The sequence below is a fragment of the Babesia bovis genome, chromosome 2 (assembly GCF_000165395.2).
Source record: "Babesia bovis T2Bo chromosome 2, whole genome shotgun sequence".
Classification (NCBI taxonomy): Eukaryota; Apicomplexa; class Aconoidasida; order Piroplasmida; family Babesiidae; genus Babesia; species Babesia bovis.
In genome coordinates, this window is record NC_010574.1 from 470732 (window position 1) to 489934 (window position 19203).

Here is a 19203-nt window from a genome sequence, read left to right on the forward strand (position 1 = left end):
ACACACATTCTGCAGTATGCTGCTAGATTAAGACTCTAATAGGTGTTATTTGTAGTGTCCTTTTCTGGTTCACGAGCCACCTGAGCATGGTGTCTGGCATAACTCTTGAGTAATCCTTTACCTGGTCTAATGTGTGGAGTTAGTGTTGTGTAATTTGTGGCATGAAAAAGGTGTAACCGCAGTAGTTTGATGTGTGCTATTGTTGTTGTTTTTGGACTGTGTCTTGTGTGTCGCCTGCCGCTTTTATTACATGGTCCTGTGTTCGATGGTTGTGTCTAAGCGCGCATCTTCCTTTGTGGCGTCTACTAGGGTGGATTCCGATGTATCTCCAGTTTCCCACCAATGGCCGTTCATTGAATCTGAAGTCCGTCGTATTCTTGGTTCATGTCATATATTCAGTTCTGGCAGTGAGGTGGTGTTGTGTGATTCCAAGGTATGTTCGGGATATTGCACGGTAATGTAGCCACTCCAGGTTACAAAGTGGTTACGAGTACTGTCGACTCTACACTCCCGCATGGGTCGTATGAGCGCAGGTAATCAGATTATGGTTTGCGGCAGTGGTATGCTACCTCATTACATCACTAATCACTCACTAGGCGACATTGCAGCATGTGAAATGATGAAAACGTTTTTGATATTTCTGTATGATTTTTATTTATTTTAATATTTGTTTTGTTTAATGATGAACTTGTAATTAAACATTCATGTTTTCCCCGATTAGATTCTAATTTCATTTTTTTAAAATTATATTTATTCTATAATTTTATATATATTATGACACTTTGTTTTAATTAAATTATTTGTGGTAAGCTAACAGCTTTCCCTTATGCTTGATGGAACCTAATCGGCGAATATGTAAATCTCTTCACCTTTTCTGTTTTTATAACTTACATAAACTGTTGGTAATATATGTACGATTTCGACATTGTAAAAATATTATAGATTACTCTAAATCCACAGGTGACCCGTTGTATCACTCAAGTATTGCCCTGAATTCCGTTGTCGTCTCCGTAGAAGCGTTCAATATTTCCACCTCGTTGATTGCGAAATATTTATTACCATGTGGTTTAAATAATAGATTAACTTTGGTTGGAATATTCAGGTATTATGCCATAGGCCTCTGTATCATAACTTTCTAATAGCGCCTCGTATATTAATGAACGTACTTTCAACAATGTATGGACAGCTTTAACAGTACAATTACGTATCTATTCATTCTAAATTACTCATTTATGGAATATATATTATATCAAGACACATCTGATTGTGGTAAATTATTTTTAGAAAGTGATAACAGAAGAATAGCGTCGTACATCACATTGATTGTGAAATTATATTGGTTAATAAAAATGCATATATCGGTTTTCAAGTTAAAATAACATACTACACTTTGGTAAACATCCCCCAGGTAAATGATTTACAGGGAGATCTTGATTCTTTCTTAGTTTTACAACCCATGGTATGTTTATCGCATGTATCAAATGATTTTGTGACACCCCAACACCCGTTAATACCTTTGAAGATTTAATAATGGCTTTGCTTACTTACCGGTTAATATAGGCATATTTTCCCCGATCTTTACAATCTGTTCTCCATAATCCGACTGACATAGTGTAGAAGTACGCTGAAAATTGTGAACGTAAAACAAACATATATAATACCCCAAGTCCCGGAAGACGCTCGTCAATGCAGACTGCCCATATATGAGTTTCCAATGATGAATTGCTTCTGCATAGATCAGCACCAGTGTGGCAGGGAATAAGATTTGCCAAACTTTTGTCTTTCTCGGGTGAACTTTCTGCTATAAAACCAGTGAGGAGTTTGTAACCCGATAAACATTTCACCTCCTTTTCCGAGTTTGACGCATCAAAATTATGAGCGTATTGCATAACATTTAGACCCATGGAACTCCCGCACAACATCCAAATAACAATATCGCATTTCTTTTGCCGTTCTTTCGAGCAACTGTATGCATCCGTTGGACATTGATATACGCTAAATGTGCGTTGTTCTATCTCCATTTCCAGAATGAAGCCGAAAATAACTTTATCATTGTGAGGGCAATCCAATTTGACGATATCATCATCTGTATTAACCAGCACAAGTGCTGTTGACATGTTAATTATACTTTCAACGTTTAACGTAGTGCCATTATGTTGATGTACAACCCAAGGCAGAGCACCATTGAGCTTTATATAGAAGTTTAAAGCGTTCCTGTACGCCTCTTTGTATGAGGAATGAATAAACATATCCAAGGGTGCATAAATAGTTCTTATTGGCATAGGGAAAATCGGTACTGTAGATTTCCACTTAAGCAGGGAATCTGGAGTCATATTTTTATTAAAATGAATACCCCCTAAAACACTGAATTTTAACGACGAACCATCTTGCAGTTCTTTGATAGCCTTTTGTTGTTCGGAATTGAGCTTTTCATTAACTTCTAGTAGTGCACCAGAAATGACAGCTTTAACTGCAACGTCCACATTTAGGCCACTTTTTAAAAATGAATCCATAGCATTGTTTGGGATAGTCAGCAAGCGAATTATCTTTCCTCCTGTTGCATTTTAAACTATTTATCACTCCTGATCTTACCCAATTGTATTTCAGTTGTAACGTGGGTACCGAATTGGAGGAAAAAGTCAACCCACTTAGAAATAGATCCGCATTTCTTAGATTTTTTCTTATACAACTCCACAGTACATTGATCGAATGACTTGACTTCTTTAGGCAGCTCATTCAACGCAATATCAAAATCACTGGTTGTCTCCCTTCAAAAGGTGTAAAATTTATGTAATCGCATACCAATTGAAGTACGGTGGCATTCCAGCTGCATATGTAAAACAGTAGTACGAATTTGTGTATTGTTTGCTTGATATGTGTTGCGTTTTACCAGAAATATCTGTATAACCGGCACGAAGGGCTCCACTTCCCAAACCTGATGACATTGCGAACCCTCCAAAATCAAATTGCGTAGATTCTTCATTTGTGCTCTGTTGTGAACCAACTGTAACCTGCGTTGTATTTGCAGCAATTGTAATGCGTACATACGGTTTCCGATTCTCCACAAGCAGTTATTGGTCTTACCCAACCTCCCAAAGGCTGAAGCCATTTCAAGCTATTGGTTACCCCAACGTCAGATTTCGCCCAGTAAAAATCTACAATTGGAGAACGGTGTCCAAGGTCATCTCCATTATTAATAGAGACCAAACCGCTTGCTTTCACTGCATCGTAGCCACTTCCAAGATACTCTATTTCTTTATATGATCGATCAAAATACTAACCTAGGCCACTGACGATCCGATCAGCACTAAATATTACGTTCGATTCGTCTGATATATCATTTTTGATGGTAGAATATTCATCGTTCGTAGCTATAAAAACATAAGTTTATAATGTAGGTCTAATGCGTTTTTACATTTTTGAATAGAACTCACAAACATTAAGAGTTTCATTAGTTTGTGCTAATACAACTAAAAGTGATTTCGCCAGGATTATTGAGAATATGAGTAAAAATATCACCATTTTATTACTACCGATAATATTGTAAACCACAAATGCGTGCAGTAGACACCCGAGTCATAGACTCAGACGGGACACTTCCATTTAAGATAACATATCAACTGTCTATAGGAAGACCCAATTGAGATAGGTGCAACCTAATTCCCACGTTTATAGATGCTAATTCATGGGCCACGTATCTAAAAGTGTTGAATGTTTATTTTTAAGTGACTTACCTAAGGACGTAAGGAATTGTTACCAACTTACATGCGACTTTACATATTCTACAATGAGAAACGGATCGCTTGTTCGTAGCACCAACAGATGTGACGGTTGCCGATATTATGGAACCACAATTGGGACACACATATGCTGTATGAGCGTCAGAGCAATGGATTAACCGGTCTTGAAGTAGCGCAGAAGCACCGTGGGCAATTAAAGAGTCGCGTTCCATTTCACCAAAACGAATACCACCGCGATTTTTCCTTCCCTTTACTGGCTGCTTGGTAATGGCATCCACTGGTCCAGTAGCACGAACCTAAATATGTACATAACTAGGGAATAAGGCACCAACCTGCGCTTTGTCCGATACCATGTGGCGCAGACGCTGGTAAAATATGCAGCCGATGAATATATGTGTCCTTATTTCGGTGCCTAGCGAACCACAATACATACTCTCCGTACCATAGTAGTCGTAACCGGCCTGCAACAATGTTTTTCCAAAGTAGTCAATGACGTCATCTTCTGTTTTGCTTAACTCCTCTTCTTTTGACATATATCTAAAACCACGTTCTTCCCAACCTGATTAATTATTTCTATAGGAACACATACTGACCTTTTAAGCCGCCGTGATCAATCCACTTGTTTCCTGTTGCCATTTGTTTTGGGTACTTTCTGAAGCATGTGGCATCCTGGAATGCCCCGTGTATAGCAGCTGACTTACCCGCCATACATTCAATTAACTTCCCTATTGTCATACGAGACGGTAAACCATGTGGATTGAAAATAATGTCAGGAATTATTCCAGACTCAAGGAAAGGCATATTCTCAGCTGGCCAAGCCATGGAAAGGATGCCCTTTTGACCATGTCTACTCGCAAATTTATCACCCACAATGGGATTGCGTACGATTCGGAATTTTATAGTAGCTCTAGTTCCTTTGATGTTTGATGCATTTGGCATTTCAGCCACGCTAGCGTCATTGCAACCTATTATTGTAACCTGGTCTACAATGGCATCTTCATCGTGATATTTCTCTACACGATCGCTTATTTGTTTGCTGCCTCCAACCTTCTCATGAGACTCTATACGACATATTGGGGTTCCTTTCTTAACTCTGGCACCAACATTTGGCAACCCGTCTTTATCTAAGGACGCAATAATCTTAGAACCCAAATGATTAGTGTTCGCAAAGTAATGCTGATTTCCCCGGGATCTACCATTAGCAGGCATGGCATCAATGACTTTACTTTTATATATGCAGCCATGGAATGCTCCCCGATCAAGGGAAGATTTATTGATAATCATAGCATCCTCCATGTCGAAACCAGTGTGAGCAATTACGGCTACTACTGCATTCATACCTGTAGGATAATCTTCATAATTCATTTGTCTAAACTCCGTAGTTGTGACCAAAGGTTTCTGTGGAAATAACAACCTATATGCTTTTACATCTGACCTAAATTGCTCACAATGATATGGTACACCCATACTCTGTTTTAGCATTTGGCACTGATACATGTTTCTAGGACTTTGATTGTGATTGCTAAAAGGAGTTAAAGCGGCTGTTACTGACAAAATTGCAGATGGGGATACTTCCATATAGTCGTATTTTACTGGAACGTTATCAATCACCTTTTTAACCGGTGAAACTGCATGGTCAGATGAGTTATCATGCATCAAAGCTTCATCGATGGAGAGTGTTTTACATTTTCCTTCTGCATTGCTAGCAACCATTTGGTGAGATATTCTAGCTTCTTCTTCAGACACTGCAATTGTAGACCACAATTGAGTAATTGGGCCAATCCATTCAATTTCCCCTGACGTAAGACATATAACTGGCCTTATAACTCTTCCTGGATAGGTTAATATCATTATACTGGTGTATTCTCCTTTTACATCAGGTGATGCTACTATTTCGTAGTGTTCTTTTAGCCCAAACTTCCCGTAACGTTTTGCCAATTTAATTTCATCATAAAGTTTGGGCGCTTCATTGATGGGTAAAGTACACATTGGAACTCCGTCAACAATTACGTGTATTCTTTTTATATGTTGCGCATCATGGGTTACAAAATCTGTTACAGTTTCGTGTCCAGTGAAATCCACAGAGTATCCATGGGTACGCAATAATGACTTTACAGCCTCTGCAGCACCCTCACAATCAGTAGCAGTTACTGGTACAGCATACTGAGCCAAATGAAGTAACAATCCACAAGGGGCGCCATCAGGGGTATGTACAGGGCAGATGAACCCCCAAGTTTCACCTAACAATTTTCGTACCTCTGTAGAGCGCATTTTAGCAAATAAACTCCCTCTATGAAGTGATCTAAAGTGACTCATGAATCTGTGGTAGTTGATGCGTTCTGCGACAACTGTGAGTCCAGATGACTGAGTTAACTCAAAATGCATATTGGTAGCATTGCCTGTGGCCAAAAAAGAATGCAGTTTTTTAGGAATATCGCTGGCTACTTTTTCAACAGCATAACTGAATAATTCTGGTTTTTCCAATAACTTCTCTAAGAGTTCCTTTTGTTCATGCGATTGTAAATCTACATCTATCAATCGCCTCTTGGAATGCCTTGTTGCATCGCCGCTAATATTTTTGCATAACTCTAACAACTCAGCATGATATATAGATCGTATTTTTAATAATGCTACATATAAACTCTCCTTTAAAATACATGAATATATTTGCCCTGGTAGCAAGAGTTCTTGAAATGCAAAAGAATCATAGTTTTCTGTCTGTATCTCTCCACGGGAGACTTTAATAAGCTTCTTGAACATGTACAAGAGAGTTTCAAATTTTTCTGCATTTGTTTTAGCTTGAAGTAAGACATAATGTCTGAGAAAGTATGCACCACACTCTTCATAGGTAGCACCAGGATGCAAGTACTGGTTTACTTGCGACCAGCAAGCACTACCTAACCTATACAGATGGCGGTTTTCTTTAAGGTCGATATCACAAATGTCAGGCTCACGTTCAACCAAATCAAGAAAAAACCTCTGGTAATATACCGTTAAAGCCTCGTCACCCAGAGTGTCTTGCAAGAGCTTTTGCTTCAACTCTTCATCACTCATTAGTGGCATGGTTGCCCTCAATAAAACACCAAAAGGAATCAATTGTACTGAACCCTTTACGATGGTGCGAAACATACATCTCTTGTTAACTGTTAAGTATAAAACATTATTAACTGAACAGCCGTCATCGTGGCTGCAAGCAATGAAAGATCTCACATCTACACTTACCACTGACTACGCATCATGATACTGTAGTCGGTAAACAACACATGTTTTGTTCTATTGTTTCCTGATTTTATGGCCAATGGATAATTTGAACGCAAAACAATTAGCTGGCGGACAATTCGCTCATTTCCACGAACTACAAAGTATCCTCCGGGTTCATCAATGTCTTCCCCTTGTTCCACCATTTCCTCTGGTGAGATTCCTAAATATTGTAAAGTCATTAACGTTTCTTTATCACCCACCGTCTAAATTGCATCGTTTAGATTTGACCATAATGGGTATATAACCCACTGTTAGCTCTTTAGTAAGTACCTTGGATGTACCAGGAATCTTCAAACCAAATTTCACAATTAGCGATGATTCATACGTTGTATGTGCGATTTTTGCGTGTCTTGGAAACATACGATTATCTGAGCCAAGGCATTCAGAACCTGGCCTAGTGGGATTGCCTATACGCAAAGAAAGAACGGATACTTGCACATCTAGATTAGTAATGTTGTGATATACAGCCGTTAACTTACAGTGAGGCTTTTCCTTTGAATTTAAAAGGTGTTTAAGGTGGTCCGAGTCAGCCGAAATATATACCGGGGGTATCCTTCTGACCATACGTGTGGAATAGTGATCAATAAAAGCATTAAAACTATCAATATGTGCGTGTATGGCACCCAAACGGTTAACATTGAACTCCATTTTCTGTATTTTAAATAAGAAGGCACGCAGATGGTCTTTAACATGAGGCCCATATGAACACTAAAAATAGATAATTACGCTGCACATTCAATTAAATTGTAATAATAAGCGCATTAATTTTAACCTTTTTAATTAAAGAAACAACACAATATACTATTGAACTTCCATGGAATTGTAAGGATCATATTTAATTTAACGTTATTCGAAGTTGTAAAATAAGCGATAATCAACACTAAAGGGTGTGTTATTATCATAAGAGAATGTTTAGATATCAAAATTGTGCTGATTTGTTGGAGTAAAATGTCTTCGTGTTTTTAAGTTGCCTTTCCTTGGGCTTGTTGAATCGAGTTGATGTGTAACCAATCGTTAAGTCAAACCACAATGTTCATTGCATTCTTAATATTCTAATACGAATGAAAACTATATATATTCATGAAAATTTTCATTCTGCGGTCTTGAATTAACTGTAGACCTGCCTGAAATAACAGACGGCTCTCATCCACTTTATATCCATTCATGTAAAGATGGCGATATATGGCACTGGGATTGCTTCGAAGAAGCGTGTTCTCTTATCGCGTCAGCACTGTGAGTTGAAAAGAGCTGACTTGGAAATGGCTTTGTCATGCTTTAATCGAATGGTTGAGAAAAATGGTAAGTTAATTGGGATCCTAAAAACATTTTTGTTATTTCAACGTAGATAGCGATTTTACTTATGTGGAAACTGAGGGCATTCGTTTTGTCTATCAACCTGTCGACGACTACTACGTCTTTGTTATGACGTCCATTGACTCTAACATTGTGCGTGACATAGGAATAGTGCATACACTTGCGGAAATTGTACAGGTATACGGTTGTGTTAATGTTTTGATGACACTTTTACAGAGCCTGCTTCAATCTGATATTGATGAAGGTGTCCGTGAACAATTTTTTGATATCATTTTTTACATGGATGAACTAATTACGAACAAACAACCGGAGGATTTGACAATTGATCAGATTAAGGAATATATATTAATGGATTCCCAAGAGGAGAAGAAACACAATATTATCCGGTCATCTAAAGAGAAAGAAGAAAAGGAGCGGCGTAACCAAATGGCTGCTAAAATTGAAAAACACAAACAGTTGGATGCCTCTTTCGTGGAAAAGTTCTCTGATACTGTTGCTTTTGGTTCACCATCGGTTGTTGAACGCAGTATGCCTGTAGTTTTACAAGACCAGCTAATGGACTCAGGGGTGAAGCTTTCTATCAACCGGGTACGTTTTTTGTTAATACTACCATCTGTTTTACAGTTAAATTACAACACTTCCAATTTGGGATTACAATCTGTAAAACATGCCAGTGCTGCTAAGAATGGTCATGATGCGGAAAGTATCGAACTACTGGAAGCTGAGGCCCCGGTGGTAATAAAAGTTGTTGAAATGTGTACGGGGAATATTCACATGGAAGGAGGTAGGAAACATAAATCATGTGTTGCAATAATGATGCTACAGATGTTGATTTTCTTAACGTGCAAGGAGAGTTAATGTTAACAATATATGAAGAAAGTGCCCGTATGGTTGGATTCTCCTTTGTGGCCAACCCAGAATTTAAAATGCGCTTTCATCCAATAATTAACAAGGAAACGGCGTCTAAGAATATAGTGGAACTGCAAAATTCACATCAGGGTCATAAAATTGGGCATTCCACATCGCTTGTTAAATGGAGGCAAAAGTCAACAGATGAGGTATGGCACATAAACCACATTGTAGATAAATAAATATTCAGACATCGTTCCCTTTGAGTGTAAGTTGTTGGCCTAACACAAATTTAGGTCAAACAACGGTTACTGTAGAGATTCAAAACAATTCGGATGCCGTGATCAATTCTGTGAATTTTCAGATCTTAGACTCGAGATTTAATCAGATCATCGTGAACTCTCATGACCTTGGGAACATTGAACGCAATCATGATGCTTTGAATTGGGTACTAGGCAATTTATGTCCGCAACAGTCTGGTCGTGTAGAATTAACCACGAATGGTGACCTGGATTCTATACTGCCTTTTACATTGGTTGCAAAGGTTTCTAACTCCGTGGCACAGTTAAACGTAAGTATTATTCAAAGCACTGTAGAATCTCATTTAGGTGACACGCTGCTACGACATGACCAGCGGGGTTCCTTTAGAATATGTTCTCAAGACGGAAACATCATTCTCGATGACTATTGGAAGTGAAGGCACTTAATGTCTTTATTATATATTATAGTTATATATGTGTGCTGTATTTACAATGGTTACTCATATAGAATAAGACAATTCGATGTTCGAATAAGCCAACCAACCCATACAAATTCTACGTTCAAATGGAAGTGCAACAAACGTGTTAAGCGAAGCTGTATGAAATATCGTTATGTGTGTGATGATGGAGAAGTCCTGCTTCCACGAACGGCAAAGCATAGATCGCTGATTTGCAATTTGTTACAAGATGCTACAACTGAAAGGAAATATGTCAATCCCACAGATATACTAAATCGATTCAAAAACATTGCAAATGGATGTTCTTTTGAATATATAAGGTCTCTATTCCTGGATATTTTCCGGTGGTTCTCCTTCCGCAAAAATGAATTTATTTCTAGTGTTCTATTCCATGAAATTCGGAAGGAATTTATTGCTAAACAATCTTTTTTTGGTAGAATATATTCTCGTATATTACGGAGAGAATTCAAGTTTTCGGAGTGTTACAAACAATCCGATCATTTCTCCACTATCAATTATTACGTAAAATGGAATTGTGGAAATATTGTTTTGGAGGAACAATGCCTAAATGACGTGTTAAATGCACGATGGCTGGACTGTTCAACAGTCGTATTAAATAGATTGTCCCATTTAATTAAAGCTCCGGATGTGGTTGATGTTCTTAGTTATATATTTGGAAGGGCGAAGGTTAAAATCCCCTTGCATAATAATGAAGTTGTACAGCGTAGACCGAAACTGGTAAAATCTACGGGAGCATTGTGGCTGTTGGCAGTTTTAAAAAGCACCAAAAGTGACCACATAATAAAACAAGTTCATGGCATCTCGCATACCTTATTTCATCGATTTTTACGAGACAGTAAGTTAGATAACTGCAAAAAAAATCTTTTGAATGGCGCATACCTGTCATATGGGCATGTAGTCGTGAAACTTATACGGCATATTAGCCGACTGGTGCAAAGCATATCCATTGCAGTTACAAACACAGGAAGTACTATGAATCATTTACACTATGAAGAAAGTAATACAACATCGGACGAATTATTTGTTTTGCAGCTTTTGGCAAAGCAAGAGCTGTTTAGAAGAAATCATGACGTAAACACTCTTCTATCAGGGTTATACGATATGGTTCGGTATCTTGAAATTAAAAAATGCGCACCATCCAGTAGCAACGAATTACGTGCTTATCTTGAAGTGTTGATGCAATCCGTTTGTATCCCATTTTTCCGTGTGGTGGTTAGGGGTTTGTCCTTCGATAGGAACAATTTCAAAAAAATCATACAGATACTACAAACCATCACTGAACAGTATAAAGGTGAATCGCATGAATTTTACTTTCCACGCTTCGCCGTTGAAAAATTTACATCTTATGGTATGTCTGAATTCTGTGTGCTGTTGAACTATGAGAAGCAAAAGGAGAATAACTTATACGATGCGTTTGCTATCCTAAAAGGTGAAAAACACACATATTTATATCGTTTTGGTGATGGTTCCTTCGTTGCTTCCACAGATACAAGTTTTATGGATCATTGGAACATATACCGCTCTTGTTCTTTAGTGGGTTCTGTTAGATGCCAATTAGTTATAAAACCGTATTCATCAATTGCAATGGATAGCATTTCTCAATATGTAGACATTTTAAAACGGAGAATTTCAAGCGAAGTCGTATCTGCTGTAGAATTCGACAATGTAGTTAACATACATTTTCCTAGGAATACCAGTTCATGTACCTTGTCTAGGTTCAAGCTTAATGTTCAGAAAGATTTGATTCAACATCCCATTCATAAGTACATTGCAATTATGATAGAGTAGGTACGGTAAGGTTTATGTATTGAGTACACAAGTGATCAAGATGCTCCTTCTAAATTATCGGATATATAAATTTTCTCAACTGCTTCATATCATTTGTATAGAACACCACAGGCCTGATGTGCCCATGCATAATAAGCAACTAGTATTTCGAAAAATAGTGATATAATTCAAGGATTCATGTTTTGTCTTTCTTCATCATCCCCAAATTAGACAGATGCCATATTTGATATAGCCACTATCTGGCTAGCATTATCGTCTATGAACGTACGAATAAATGCTTTCTTGAACTTGGCCTTGAATTCGGCACTTGAAAGGCCATCAAAACAGTTCCGTGAAGAAAACCTGATTAGCTTATGAATAAGTGCATCAAAGCATTTTAACATTATAGGACGGTTTAAGCAATCTTGTTTTGTGTATTCTATGGATTTTTTTTCCTTTTTTTGTTGTAAACTTTTGAGTTGTAATGCTGTTATAGGGTCAAACACACTAACGGACACCTCTAGGTTTCGTCTACTAGACCATCTATCCCAATTGAAACTACCGACAGAACTCCATAAATCATCTACTATCATATATTTCCCATGGCAATGTTCTTGGGTTGTCATAAATACCTTAAATTTATGCAATGTCTGCTCTGATATCCTTTTCTGTGTCACTGTTAATGCATCTATAAAAACATACGAAAAACTTCCTAAGAACATGCATAGTAGCGTTAACATCACCAGGTATATCTGAATTGCCTGATAACAGCATGTGAATGCTGAGATTACGCTTTATAGCGTCCATAAGACATCGGCGAAGAAATCCGGGGGGATAAAAATAACTCGTTGTTAAGTATATGTTGTTTTCAGCCTTTATATAGATGTTTGAACATGCAGACAACCAACGTTGGATATTAAAGTCGAAAGATATGATTGAATACCTGTGCGCCTCCTAATTCTAGACACATCAGATTCAAGTACCTGTACTATAACACCCCCCTCGATTGGAGTTGCAGGGGTACATCTAATATTGCTAATGTCATAATCAGTCATTTCCAGGGTCCTTTTAAATATATCCACGAAGTCGCAGACCACAGGACCACAAGCTCGAATGTTGACATCATAAAAATTACCATTTCCTCCCATCATAGGAGTCGTAGAGTCCGCAGAAATATTCATAGAACCACAAAAAGCAATGCGATTGTCTACTATAAGGACTTTTTTGTGGTTGCGAAAAGGAAATGTCCCGACGGCTAGATTTCTGTCGGTAACAGGATTGAATGTGAGAACTTCAACTCCGTATTTTGTTAACTCGTTGAGATATAACGAGGGAAACTTGAACGAACCAACCTATATCAATATAAAACGCCTACAATTGACAAACGTAATCAACTACAAGGGTAACCCTGCATCCTCTTCTCGAAGCATTCACCAGCGCCGTGACAAATCTTGCAGCCAAACGTGAGTCATCAAAAATATAAACTTCCATAAGTACTCGTTCAACTGCTTCATCGATTGCTTTAATCATTTCACATGCTGCAATGTCGCCTAGTGAGTGATTAGTGATGTAATGAGGTAGCATACCACTGCCGCAAACCATAATCTGATTACCTGCGCTCATACGACCCATGCGGGAGTGTAGAGTCGACAGTACTCGTAACCACTTTGTAACCTGGAGTGGCTACATTACCGTGCAATATCCCGAACATACCTTGGAATCACACAACACCACCTCACTGCCAGAACTGAATATATGACATGAACCAAGAATACGACGGACTTCGGATTCAATGAACGGCCATTGGTGGGAAACTGGAGATACATCGCAATCGGAATCCACCCTAGTAGACGCCACAAAGGAAGATGCGCGCTTAGACACAACCATCGAACACAGGACCATGTGATAAAAGCGGCAGGCGACACACAAGACACAGTCCAAAAACAACAACAATAGCACACATCAAACTACTGCGGTTACACCTTTTTCATGCCACAAATTACACAACACTCACTCCACACATTAGACCTAGTAGAGGACCACTCAAGAGTTATGCCAGACACCATGCTCAGGTGGCTCGTGAATCGGAAAAGGACACTACAAATAACACCTATTAGAGTCTTAATCTAGCAGCATACTGCAGAATGTGTGTTTGTATACCCCGAAAATGGCAGATGGCGTTGATGCACGGCGACAACCGCAAACCCTTCTTCCACGGTCTAGATCTAGGCGTTAAAATTCTTGTACCATATTGTTACGTTATATTGCGCCCTATGATCAATGATTGAACTCGATATATGTGTTGTATGCGTCACAATTTGTATATATCTTTCGATGCAGCACGTACAAATCTGATAATGATCGACGTATCTAAAAAATGTACTCCAGAGTATGCCACATGTCCTCACATAACTACGTTCATTAACACGCCTCTTATATGTTTCACATCAGTCTCGTGCAATTAAATGTCCAGACGCTGATTGAAATTTTGAGAAGTTGAAAAGGTTTCTTACTTCTGGCAGCTACTGTCGATACAGGGAATCTGTACATAGGTCTAGCCGCATGGATCTGATTAGTCATATAACTGCAGTAAATATAATATAAAAATGGTGATGTTAGCTGTGTTTGCTAGTGTCATTTGGGCACTAGTTCGCTCAACCGTGGCGTCTAGTACTATTTCTAAATCCTGTATGGAAGGATCCATAGACGTTTGTAAAAACTTGTTCACACCAACGATAATGTACGACATTACCGATGTTGCGAAAATTGGAAATAAAGTCAACGTCACATTCAAATTCGTTCTGCCAACGCCGTTAAAGACAGGATTAGGGGCTCAAGAAATGAAATTGGTGTTGTTGCCACCAAATGGCCTTGTCTTTAATAAAAGTATTAGTATGCTTTCGAAAGGCAATACGTTTGACACAAAACAACTGGAAGCACTGACGAAGGATACGGCGTTGGACTATTACAGTGAAGTGGATCAGAGTTTTGATTCAGGTAAATGTAAGAAACCACATTTTGTTGAGATGTTAACTAATGTAGACAAATCATTTCAGAAAGATTTAAATATATACTTCGAGGAAAGTATTACAAAGCATACAGCTGGTTGTAGTGCTGGTTATAAGGATCTTCGTAAATTTGCTATACTCGATTTTCAAAATGTCACCAATCTAGAAGCCGGAGAATACAACTGGACCGGAGAATTTACATACGACGATAAGTATGCTAAAGCAGGATGCGAGGAAGATGGTGTATATTGGACTGTAGGTTTCCTTCAGGATCTTGAAGAAACTACCATGAATATTGATGTGAAGCCATTGTGCATCAATACCGATTTCTTAAGTGCTAAAAGATTCTTCGAAAACGCTAAATCGATGAACGCAAAAGTGTTGGCATGCCATGGCAAACGTTTGTATCATAAAAATCTCTTTTCATTTTTAGATGGCCAATCTTTATTGGATGATGTGGAATTTGTTTATGTTCCTCCTCCAAAAGGTCCAAAGTGGATTTTATCGTATCACTTACCTTGGAGTGTAGAGAAAGAAGATAAATTTAAGAATGGCTACACGTTGGCCATTTATCTTAATGGAATTAAAAGAGGTGCAATTGGCCTCTATAACCATGATACAGTGAAAAATAACGTCAGTGTAGTGCGACCGAAAGATATTAGGAAGGATTTTAGCTATGATGGCAAAAAGCACATCATATATATTTCGTTCCAAAAATATGATAACATTTATACCCATTATGAGATTCAAATTGATTTAAAATATTTGTTAAGTAGAATAGATTTAATGGGTACAATAGACGTATTTTTTCTTAAAAACGCGGAGAAACAAATCAGCAAGCATGTGGGATATGATACAAGGGCTTGGATTGCATCAAAGAAGCAGTTATTTCCTAAAAACGTTAAAGAAACCGTCATAAATGAATGCACAACGATGTTGACTGACATTTATAGTATGTATAACTATAAAGAATTGTATGGATATACACTACCGGTTTTACACTCTAAGACATTGCAAATGGGTACAACCACTTCACTATCGGAAGATTCTATATTATATAGATATGAAATAAATAAATACTTGTTAATCATAGAACTTTTTGACAAGGATATTAAGCCTGAAGAAGGAGGGTTTGTAATTATTAAAGTTCCTGACATCGATTACGTATTAGAGGAAACCTTTACCAATATATTTTCATGGAAAAATGAAACGGTATATCTGAACCAGGTATATCAATATAATCAGACAGGGGAAATTAAGGTGGTTTTAAACAGGGTGAACGGTCTCTTTGACGCTGCAGATTACAAATATTATCATGTTATCATTCCATTCAAATCTTCGAAGACACCTCAAGATATCATATCAATGGAAGGTTGGGGAATACATATTTTCCAAAAAGATACATATAAGGGGTATATTCCTCTGAAAATAAGGATAGACGATAAAGCGAAGTTGGATACAGATACAGATACAGATAAAGTGAAACGTGCGTTGCATGGAAATGTAGGTCAAATAAGTATGATTTCTACTACAATGGCGACAAAATTGGTCATTCCAATTACAAGCATTGTATATCGCTATATGTCTTTTGTGTTTAAATTTGACGAAAACATTCCTGATATACTATATGATGTCACTGTCATTTCCAAAGCGTCTTTGAGGGTTAAGCATGTATGGGATTCCATGAAAAAGCAATTAACCATCTATGTGTACAATCTGGAAAGTTATATTGGCAAACGTGAACAAATGACGTTCGTCTTAGATATTATGGATAGCGAAAAAAACGTTAAAAATTATGGAAGCCTCAAGATAAAGGCCATAGGTAATGATGATGGCCCTATTTTGAAATCATTAGTCGACATCGTAGCGAAATTTAGTGACCTAAAGCATGATAGTGATGAGCTTGCCCTAGGAAATGAAGTAACCTTACGCGGTTTCACAAAATCTACGGAGATGGATAAAATATGTTTCTCTAAACAACCAAAAGTAGAATCTATTAGTTTCAAAGATAACACGAAAGGTGTATATTTCATGACCAGGGTCCATGATTGCTCAGAACCGTGGTTGCCTCCCAAAATCTCCAACCTAGATCATTTATCGTTGAAAATTGCTCAGAGTGGCTTACCGAAGAACACGGGTGTTCACTACACATACAGAACTGTATATCAGCTGAAATCTTTAGATGATGGCCCTAGCCATGATGAGTTGGCTGCAATGCAATCCAAAAGGTTTATGCAGCATACATTGCATATCTTATTTTCAGATGCAGCATGTAAACTGCTATCTGAAATATATAAAACACAAGGCAAGAGTGGTTTAGATGGCTTCAAAGCAATAGAAGAGTTTATGAAGGAGGTGCCATCTGATTGGGTTCCTAATGTTTTTGGTGACATAATATTTTCATACCATGACTCGAAAACTTCAATTTTACATAAGAAACGGAAAGTAATGTATGTGGAATCTGGTGATATCAAAAACGATGAAGAAAAAATTGAAAGGATATATACATTTAGTTCAGCATTTGAGAACGTATTGTCTGATGGTCTTGGTGGTATGGAAGCCGATTCATTGAACGAATCTTTTTCTGTTATAGGGTTCATGAATGATAAAGATTTACAGCATTTATGGATTTCTTACAAACCTTACGAGGAAAAACAACAATTTCCACTGAGTGCAACCTATAAACAACCCATCATGGTTAAGGGATATGTGTTCAATGACAAACCATTAATGGATAAAAGCTGGGAATGTTTAATACATCCTTTTGCTTATCCTTTACAGCCCAGTAAACAGAGGTTAGGTACAAACTATGTTTCCTGGGTTCTTTTCCACGAGATGGTCAACAACACCTCACCGAAAGATAGTGCTGTAAATATTTTAAATTACGTCATAAATGCTACAAAGGTGGTTAAAGACAAAAAGGTATCTTCCACTATGAATGCAGAGATTATTAAGAAGAAACGTGTTGAAAAGAGTGATGCCGTTGACATATTCATCCAATTTTACAAACAAACAGCGCCTCATTGCACAACCAAAGGCAACATCTTCCAACTTCTCGTTCACCAATTTATGCTTGACATATATGAAACGATTGCAAGACAGCCAATAATTGTAGCTGCCTGTATGTCATTTGATGATGGGGATGAGCATAAAGCTTCAGGGAAAACATATGGACTTTCGTATAAAGGAAAGGAAGTACTAGAAGGCGAAGATAAAACGGCAATGCCCGGTTCAATTGGGCCCTCGGTACACGAAACGTGCAATTTTGCTTCGTTGCAAAAATACCTGCCAAAAACTCTCTATCATGACAAGAGCATTGATTACAAAGATTATATTTTCCAAACGGATCAAACCGAAGTCAAATCACTCAGTGATGCAAAGAAAATGTTAGTATCTGATGTGAAATCTGTCCCAGCCAAAACAGCACCATCAGTATCTTCAGGCTATGGTCAACTAGGACTGGAGGAGATGTTCGGCAAATAAGGTACAGGGATCAATGAATACATTTTGAATGTATCCAAAATAAATTATGATGGCGCAATTTAACTTAAATGTGCAATACTGTGATTTGCAATATAAAACCCCAAAATAGCTGTATATTTTAATTTTTTAGGAATAAGACATTGGTATTGGGTTTATAGAATTCGTGGGATACCCTATTTTAATAGTGGTATCCCTGAATGCCAATAAATTATGTTGCATTCATGTATACATGGGTTATTCCATATTGCAAATCAGTGTTGTGTCACTGTGCACAATCAGTTTATAGCCCTACGTACACCTAAGATAGATCCTGCAATGTCCAACATTAACGATACAATATTGAAACTGTTACGACATCATTGAGTAACTATGCATAGATGAGGTGTAAATATGTATAATTATTTATTATGCTATGACCAAAAATATAAATAACGTTTGATTGCAAATATATGTAAACAACAGTAATATCTATGGTATGTTGACTATTTAAAACTCTGTTTCCTTTATATTTTAAAACGAGAATAAATGGTATGTTGAACGTGCATATTATAAAGTTTAATTTGATTCTTTTATAATTGTACAACGTTAGTAGCCTAGATAAAAACCTTACGCTGTCATACTGAGTTCACGTATTATTTAATTTATAATGTATTTTTGGATGTATAAACAGTTCTTTTGTTACATGGACAATTGAGGAATTATACATATCTCTAATTATCATCGGCGTATCATTATCATTCATTAGGTGCTTGTTATATCATACTGTTACTTGGAGCTAGTAAACCTGATAGCTACTTTTTATATGACGAAGCTGTCGATCGAGTGTTATATATCATAATAAAACATATATTGCATTATCAATTGGCTTATCTTTAATATATGTCGGGTATAGTAACATTATTAAGATTGTTTATGCAGAAACTCAGTCATTTATATGACATGGATGCGTGCACGGCAGCAAGTGACTTGTAGACAAGAAGGTAGAACCCAAATGTCATATCAATGGAACTGCTGAAACATGGGAACATATATTATAGTCTAT

General features: G+C 37.5%; 7 protein-coding genes across 7 annotated transcripts; 4 read left to right on the forward strand and 3 right to left on the reverse strand.

Annotated features, from left to right (window-relative positions):
- Nucleotides 1-152: 152 nt before the first annotated feature.
- Nucleotides 153-739, forward strand: BBOV_II001960 (uncharacterized protein). The gene is made up of 3 exons (XM_001609670.2): nucleotides 153-433; nucleotides 473-560; nucleotides 597-739. Exons 1-3 carry the CDS (start codon nucleotides 251-253, stop codon nucleotides 662-664), a joined length of 339 nt encoding a protein of 112 aa, XP_001609720.1. The 5' UTR covers nucleotides 153-250; the 3' UTR covers nucleotides 665-739.
- A 624-nt stretch (nucleotides 740-1363) lies between these two features.
- BBOV_II001970 (MAC/Perforin domain family protein) lies at nucleotides 1364-3528 on the reverse strand. Its single transcript, XM_051767459.1, has 8 exons — nucleotides 3435-3528; nucleotides 3282-3371; nucleotides 3049-3248; nucleotides 2803-3011; nucleotides 2593-2768; nucleotides 1662-2554; nucleotides 1549-1624; nucleotides 1364-1514 (listed from the first exon to the last, which is right to left on the reverse strand). The coding sequence occupies exons 1-8, from the start codon at nucleotides 3520-3522 to the stop codon at nucleotides 1384-1386; spliced, it is 1863 nt and encodes a 620-aa protein (XP_051623128.1). The 5' UTR covers nucleotides 3523-3528; the 3' UTR covers nucleotides 1364-1383.
- Nucleotides 3529-3610: 82 nt separating this feature from the next.
- BBOV_II001980 (DNA-directed RNA polymerase Rpb2 domain 6 family protein) lies at nucleotides 3611-7724 on the reverse strand. The gene is made up of 7 exons (XM_051767664.1): nucleotides 7481-7724; nucleotides 7202-7441; nucleotides 6963-7161; nucleotides 4334-6927; nucleotides 4073-4299; nucleotides 3735-4036; nucleotides 3611-3698 (listed from the first exon to the last, which is right to left on the reverse strand). Exons 1-7 carry the CDS (start codon nucleotides 7647-7649, stop codon nucleotides 3617-3619), a joined length of 3813 nt encoding a protein of 1270 aa, XP_051623129.1. The 5' UTR covers nucleotides 7650-7724; the 3' UTR covers nucleotides 3611-3616.
- Nucleotides 7725-8017: 293 nt separating this feature from the next.
- BBOV_II001990 (coatomer subunit) lies at nucleotides 8018-9937 on the forward strand. The gene is made up of 7 exons (XM_051767379.1): nucleotides 8018-8300; nucleotides 8347-8492; nucleotides 8532-8903; nucleotides 8940-9099; nucleotides 9141-9373; nucleotides 9415-9735; nucleotides 9773-9937. The coding sequence occupies exons 1-7, from the start codon at nucleotides 8174-8176 to the stop codon at nucleotides 9869-9871; spliced, it is 1458 nt and encodes a 485-aa protein (XP_051623130.1). The 5' UTR covers nucleotides 8018-8173; the 3' UTR covers nucleotides 9872-9937.
- Nucleotides 9927-11788, forward strand: BBOV_II001995 (uncharacterized protein). Its single transcript, XM_051767661.1, has one exon. It carries the CDS (start codon nucleotides 10024-10026, stop codon nucleotides 11689-11691), a length of 1668 nt encoding a protein of 555 aa, XP_051623835.1. The 5' UTR covers nucleotides 9927-10023; the 3' UTR covers nucleotides 11692-11788.
- Nucleotides 11789-11839: 51 nt separating this feature from the next.
- On the reverse strand, nucleotides 11840-13692 carry BBOV_II002000 (phospholipase D (PLD) active site motif family protein). Its single transcript, XM_051767841.1, has 6 exons — nucleotides 13384-13692; nucleotides 13257-13344; nucleotides 13057-13220; nucleotides 12579-13022; nucleotides 12373-12543; nucleotides 11840-12338 (listed from the first exon to the last, which is right to left on the reverse strand). Exons 1-6 carry the CDS (start codon nucleotides 13570-13572, stop codon nucleotides 11898-11900), a joined length of 1497 nt encoding a protein of 498 aa, XP_051623131.1. The 5' UTR covers nucleotides 13573-13692; the 3' UTR covers nucleotides 11840-11897.
- Nucleotides 13693-14152: 460 nt separating this feature from the next.
- BBOV_II002010 (uncharacterized protein) lies at nucleotides 14153-18266 on the forward strand. Its single transcript, XM_001609675.2, has one exon. The coding sequence runs from the start codon at nucleotides 14277-14279 to the stop codon at nucleotides 18159-18161; it is 3885 nt and encodes a 1294-aa protein (XP_001609725.1). The 5' UTR covers nucleotides 14153-14276; the 3' UTR covers nucleotides 18162-18266.
- Nucleotides 18267-19203: the final 937 nt, after the last annotated feature.

Bases quoted from the DNA above. Each gene is read 5' to 3' on its own strand.
- BBOV_II001990 (XM_051767379.1), top strand. From the start codon at position 8,174: ATGGCGATATATGGCACTGGGATTGCTTCGAAGAAGCGTGTTCTCTTA. The intron at 8,493-8,531 runs GTATACGGTTGT...ACACTTTTACAG, and splicing joins CACTTGCGGAAATTGTACAG to AGCCTGCTTCAATCTGATAT. The intron at 8,904-8,939 runs GTACGTTTTTTG...TCTGTTTTACAG, and splicing joins TGAAGCTTTCTATCAACCGG to TTAAATTACAACACTTCCAA.
- BBOV_II002000 (XM_051767841.1), bottom strand. From the start codon at position 13,572: ATGGTCCTGTGTTCGATGGTTGTGTCTAAGCGCGCATCTTCCTTTGTG. The intron at 13,221-13,256 runs GTATGCTACCTC...ATCACTCACTAG, and splicing joins GATTATGGTTTGCGGCAGTG to GCGACATTGCAGCATGTGAA. The intron at 13,023-13,056 runs GTTTGTCAATTG...ATATTGATATAG, and splicing joins TTACCCTTGTAGTTGATTAC to GTTGGTTCGTTCAAGTTTCC.
- BBOV_II001980 (XM_051767664.1), bottom strand. From the start codon at position 7,649: ATGGAGTTCAATGTTAACCGTTTGGGTGCCATACACGCACATATTGAT. The intron at 7,162-7,201 runs GTGGGTGATAAA...TACAATATTTAG, and splicing joins TAAACGATGCAATTTAGACG to GAATCTCACCAGAGGAAATG. The intron at 4,037-4,072 runs GTTGGTGCCTTA...GTACATATTTAG, and splicing joins TGGTATCGGACAAAGCGCAG to GTTCGTGCTACTGGACCAGT.
- BBOV_II002010 (XM_001609675.2), top strand. From the start codon at position 14,277: ATGGTGATGTTAGCTGTGTTTGCTAGTGTCATTTGGGCACTAGTTCGC.
- BBOV_II001960 (XM_001609670.2), top strand. From the start codon at position 251: ATGGTCCTGTGTTCGATGGTTGTGTCTAAGCGCGCATCTTCCTTTGTG. The intron at 434-472 runs GTATGTTCGGGA...TAGCCACTCCAG, and splicing joins TGGTGTTGTGTGATTCCAAG to GTTACAAAGTGGTTACGAGT. The intron at 561-596 runs GTATGCTACCTC...ATCACTCACTAG, and splicing joins GATTATGGTTTGCGGCAGTG to GCGACATTGCAGCATGTGAA.
- BBOV_II001995 (XM_051767661.1), top strand. From the start codon at position 10,024: ATGAAATATCGTTATGTGTGTGATGATGGAGAAGTCCTGCTTCCACGA.
- BBOV_II001970 (XM_051767459.1), bottom strand. From the start codon at position 3,522: ATGGTGATATTTTTACTCATATTCTCAATAATCCTGGCGAAATCACTT. The intron at 3,249-3,281 runs GTTAGTATTTTG...ATAAAGAAATAG, and splicing joins TCGGATCGTCAGTGGCCTAG to AGTATCTTGGAAGTGGCTAC. The intron at 1,625-1,661 runs GTATTATATATG...CACAATTTTCAG, and splicing joins AGCGTCTTCCGGGACTTGGG to CGTACTTCTACACTATGTCA.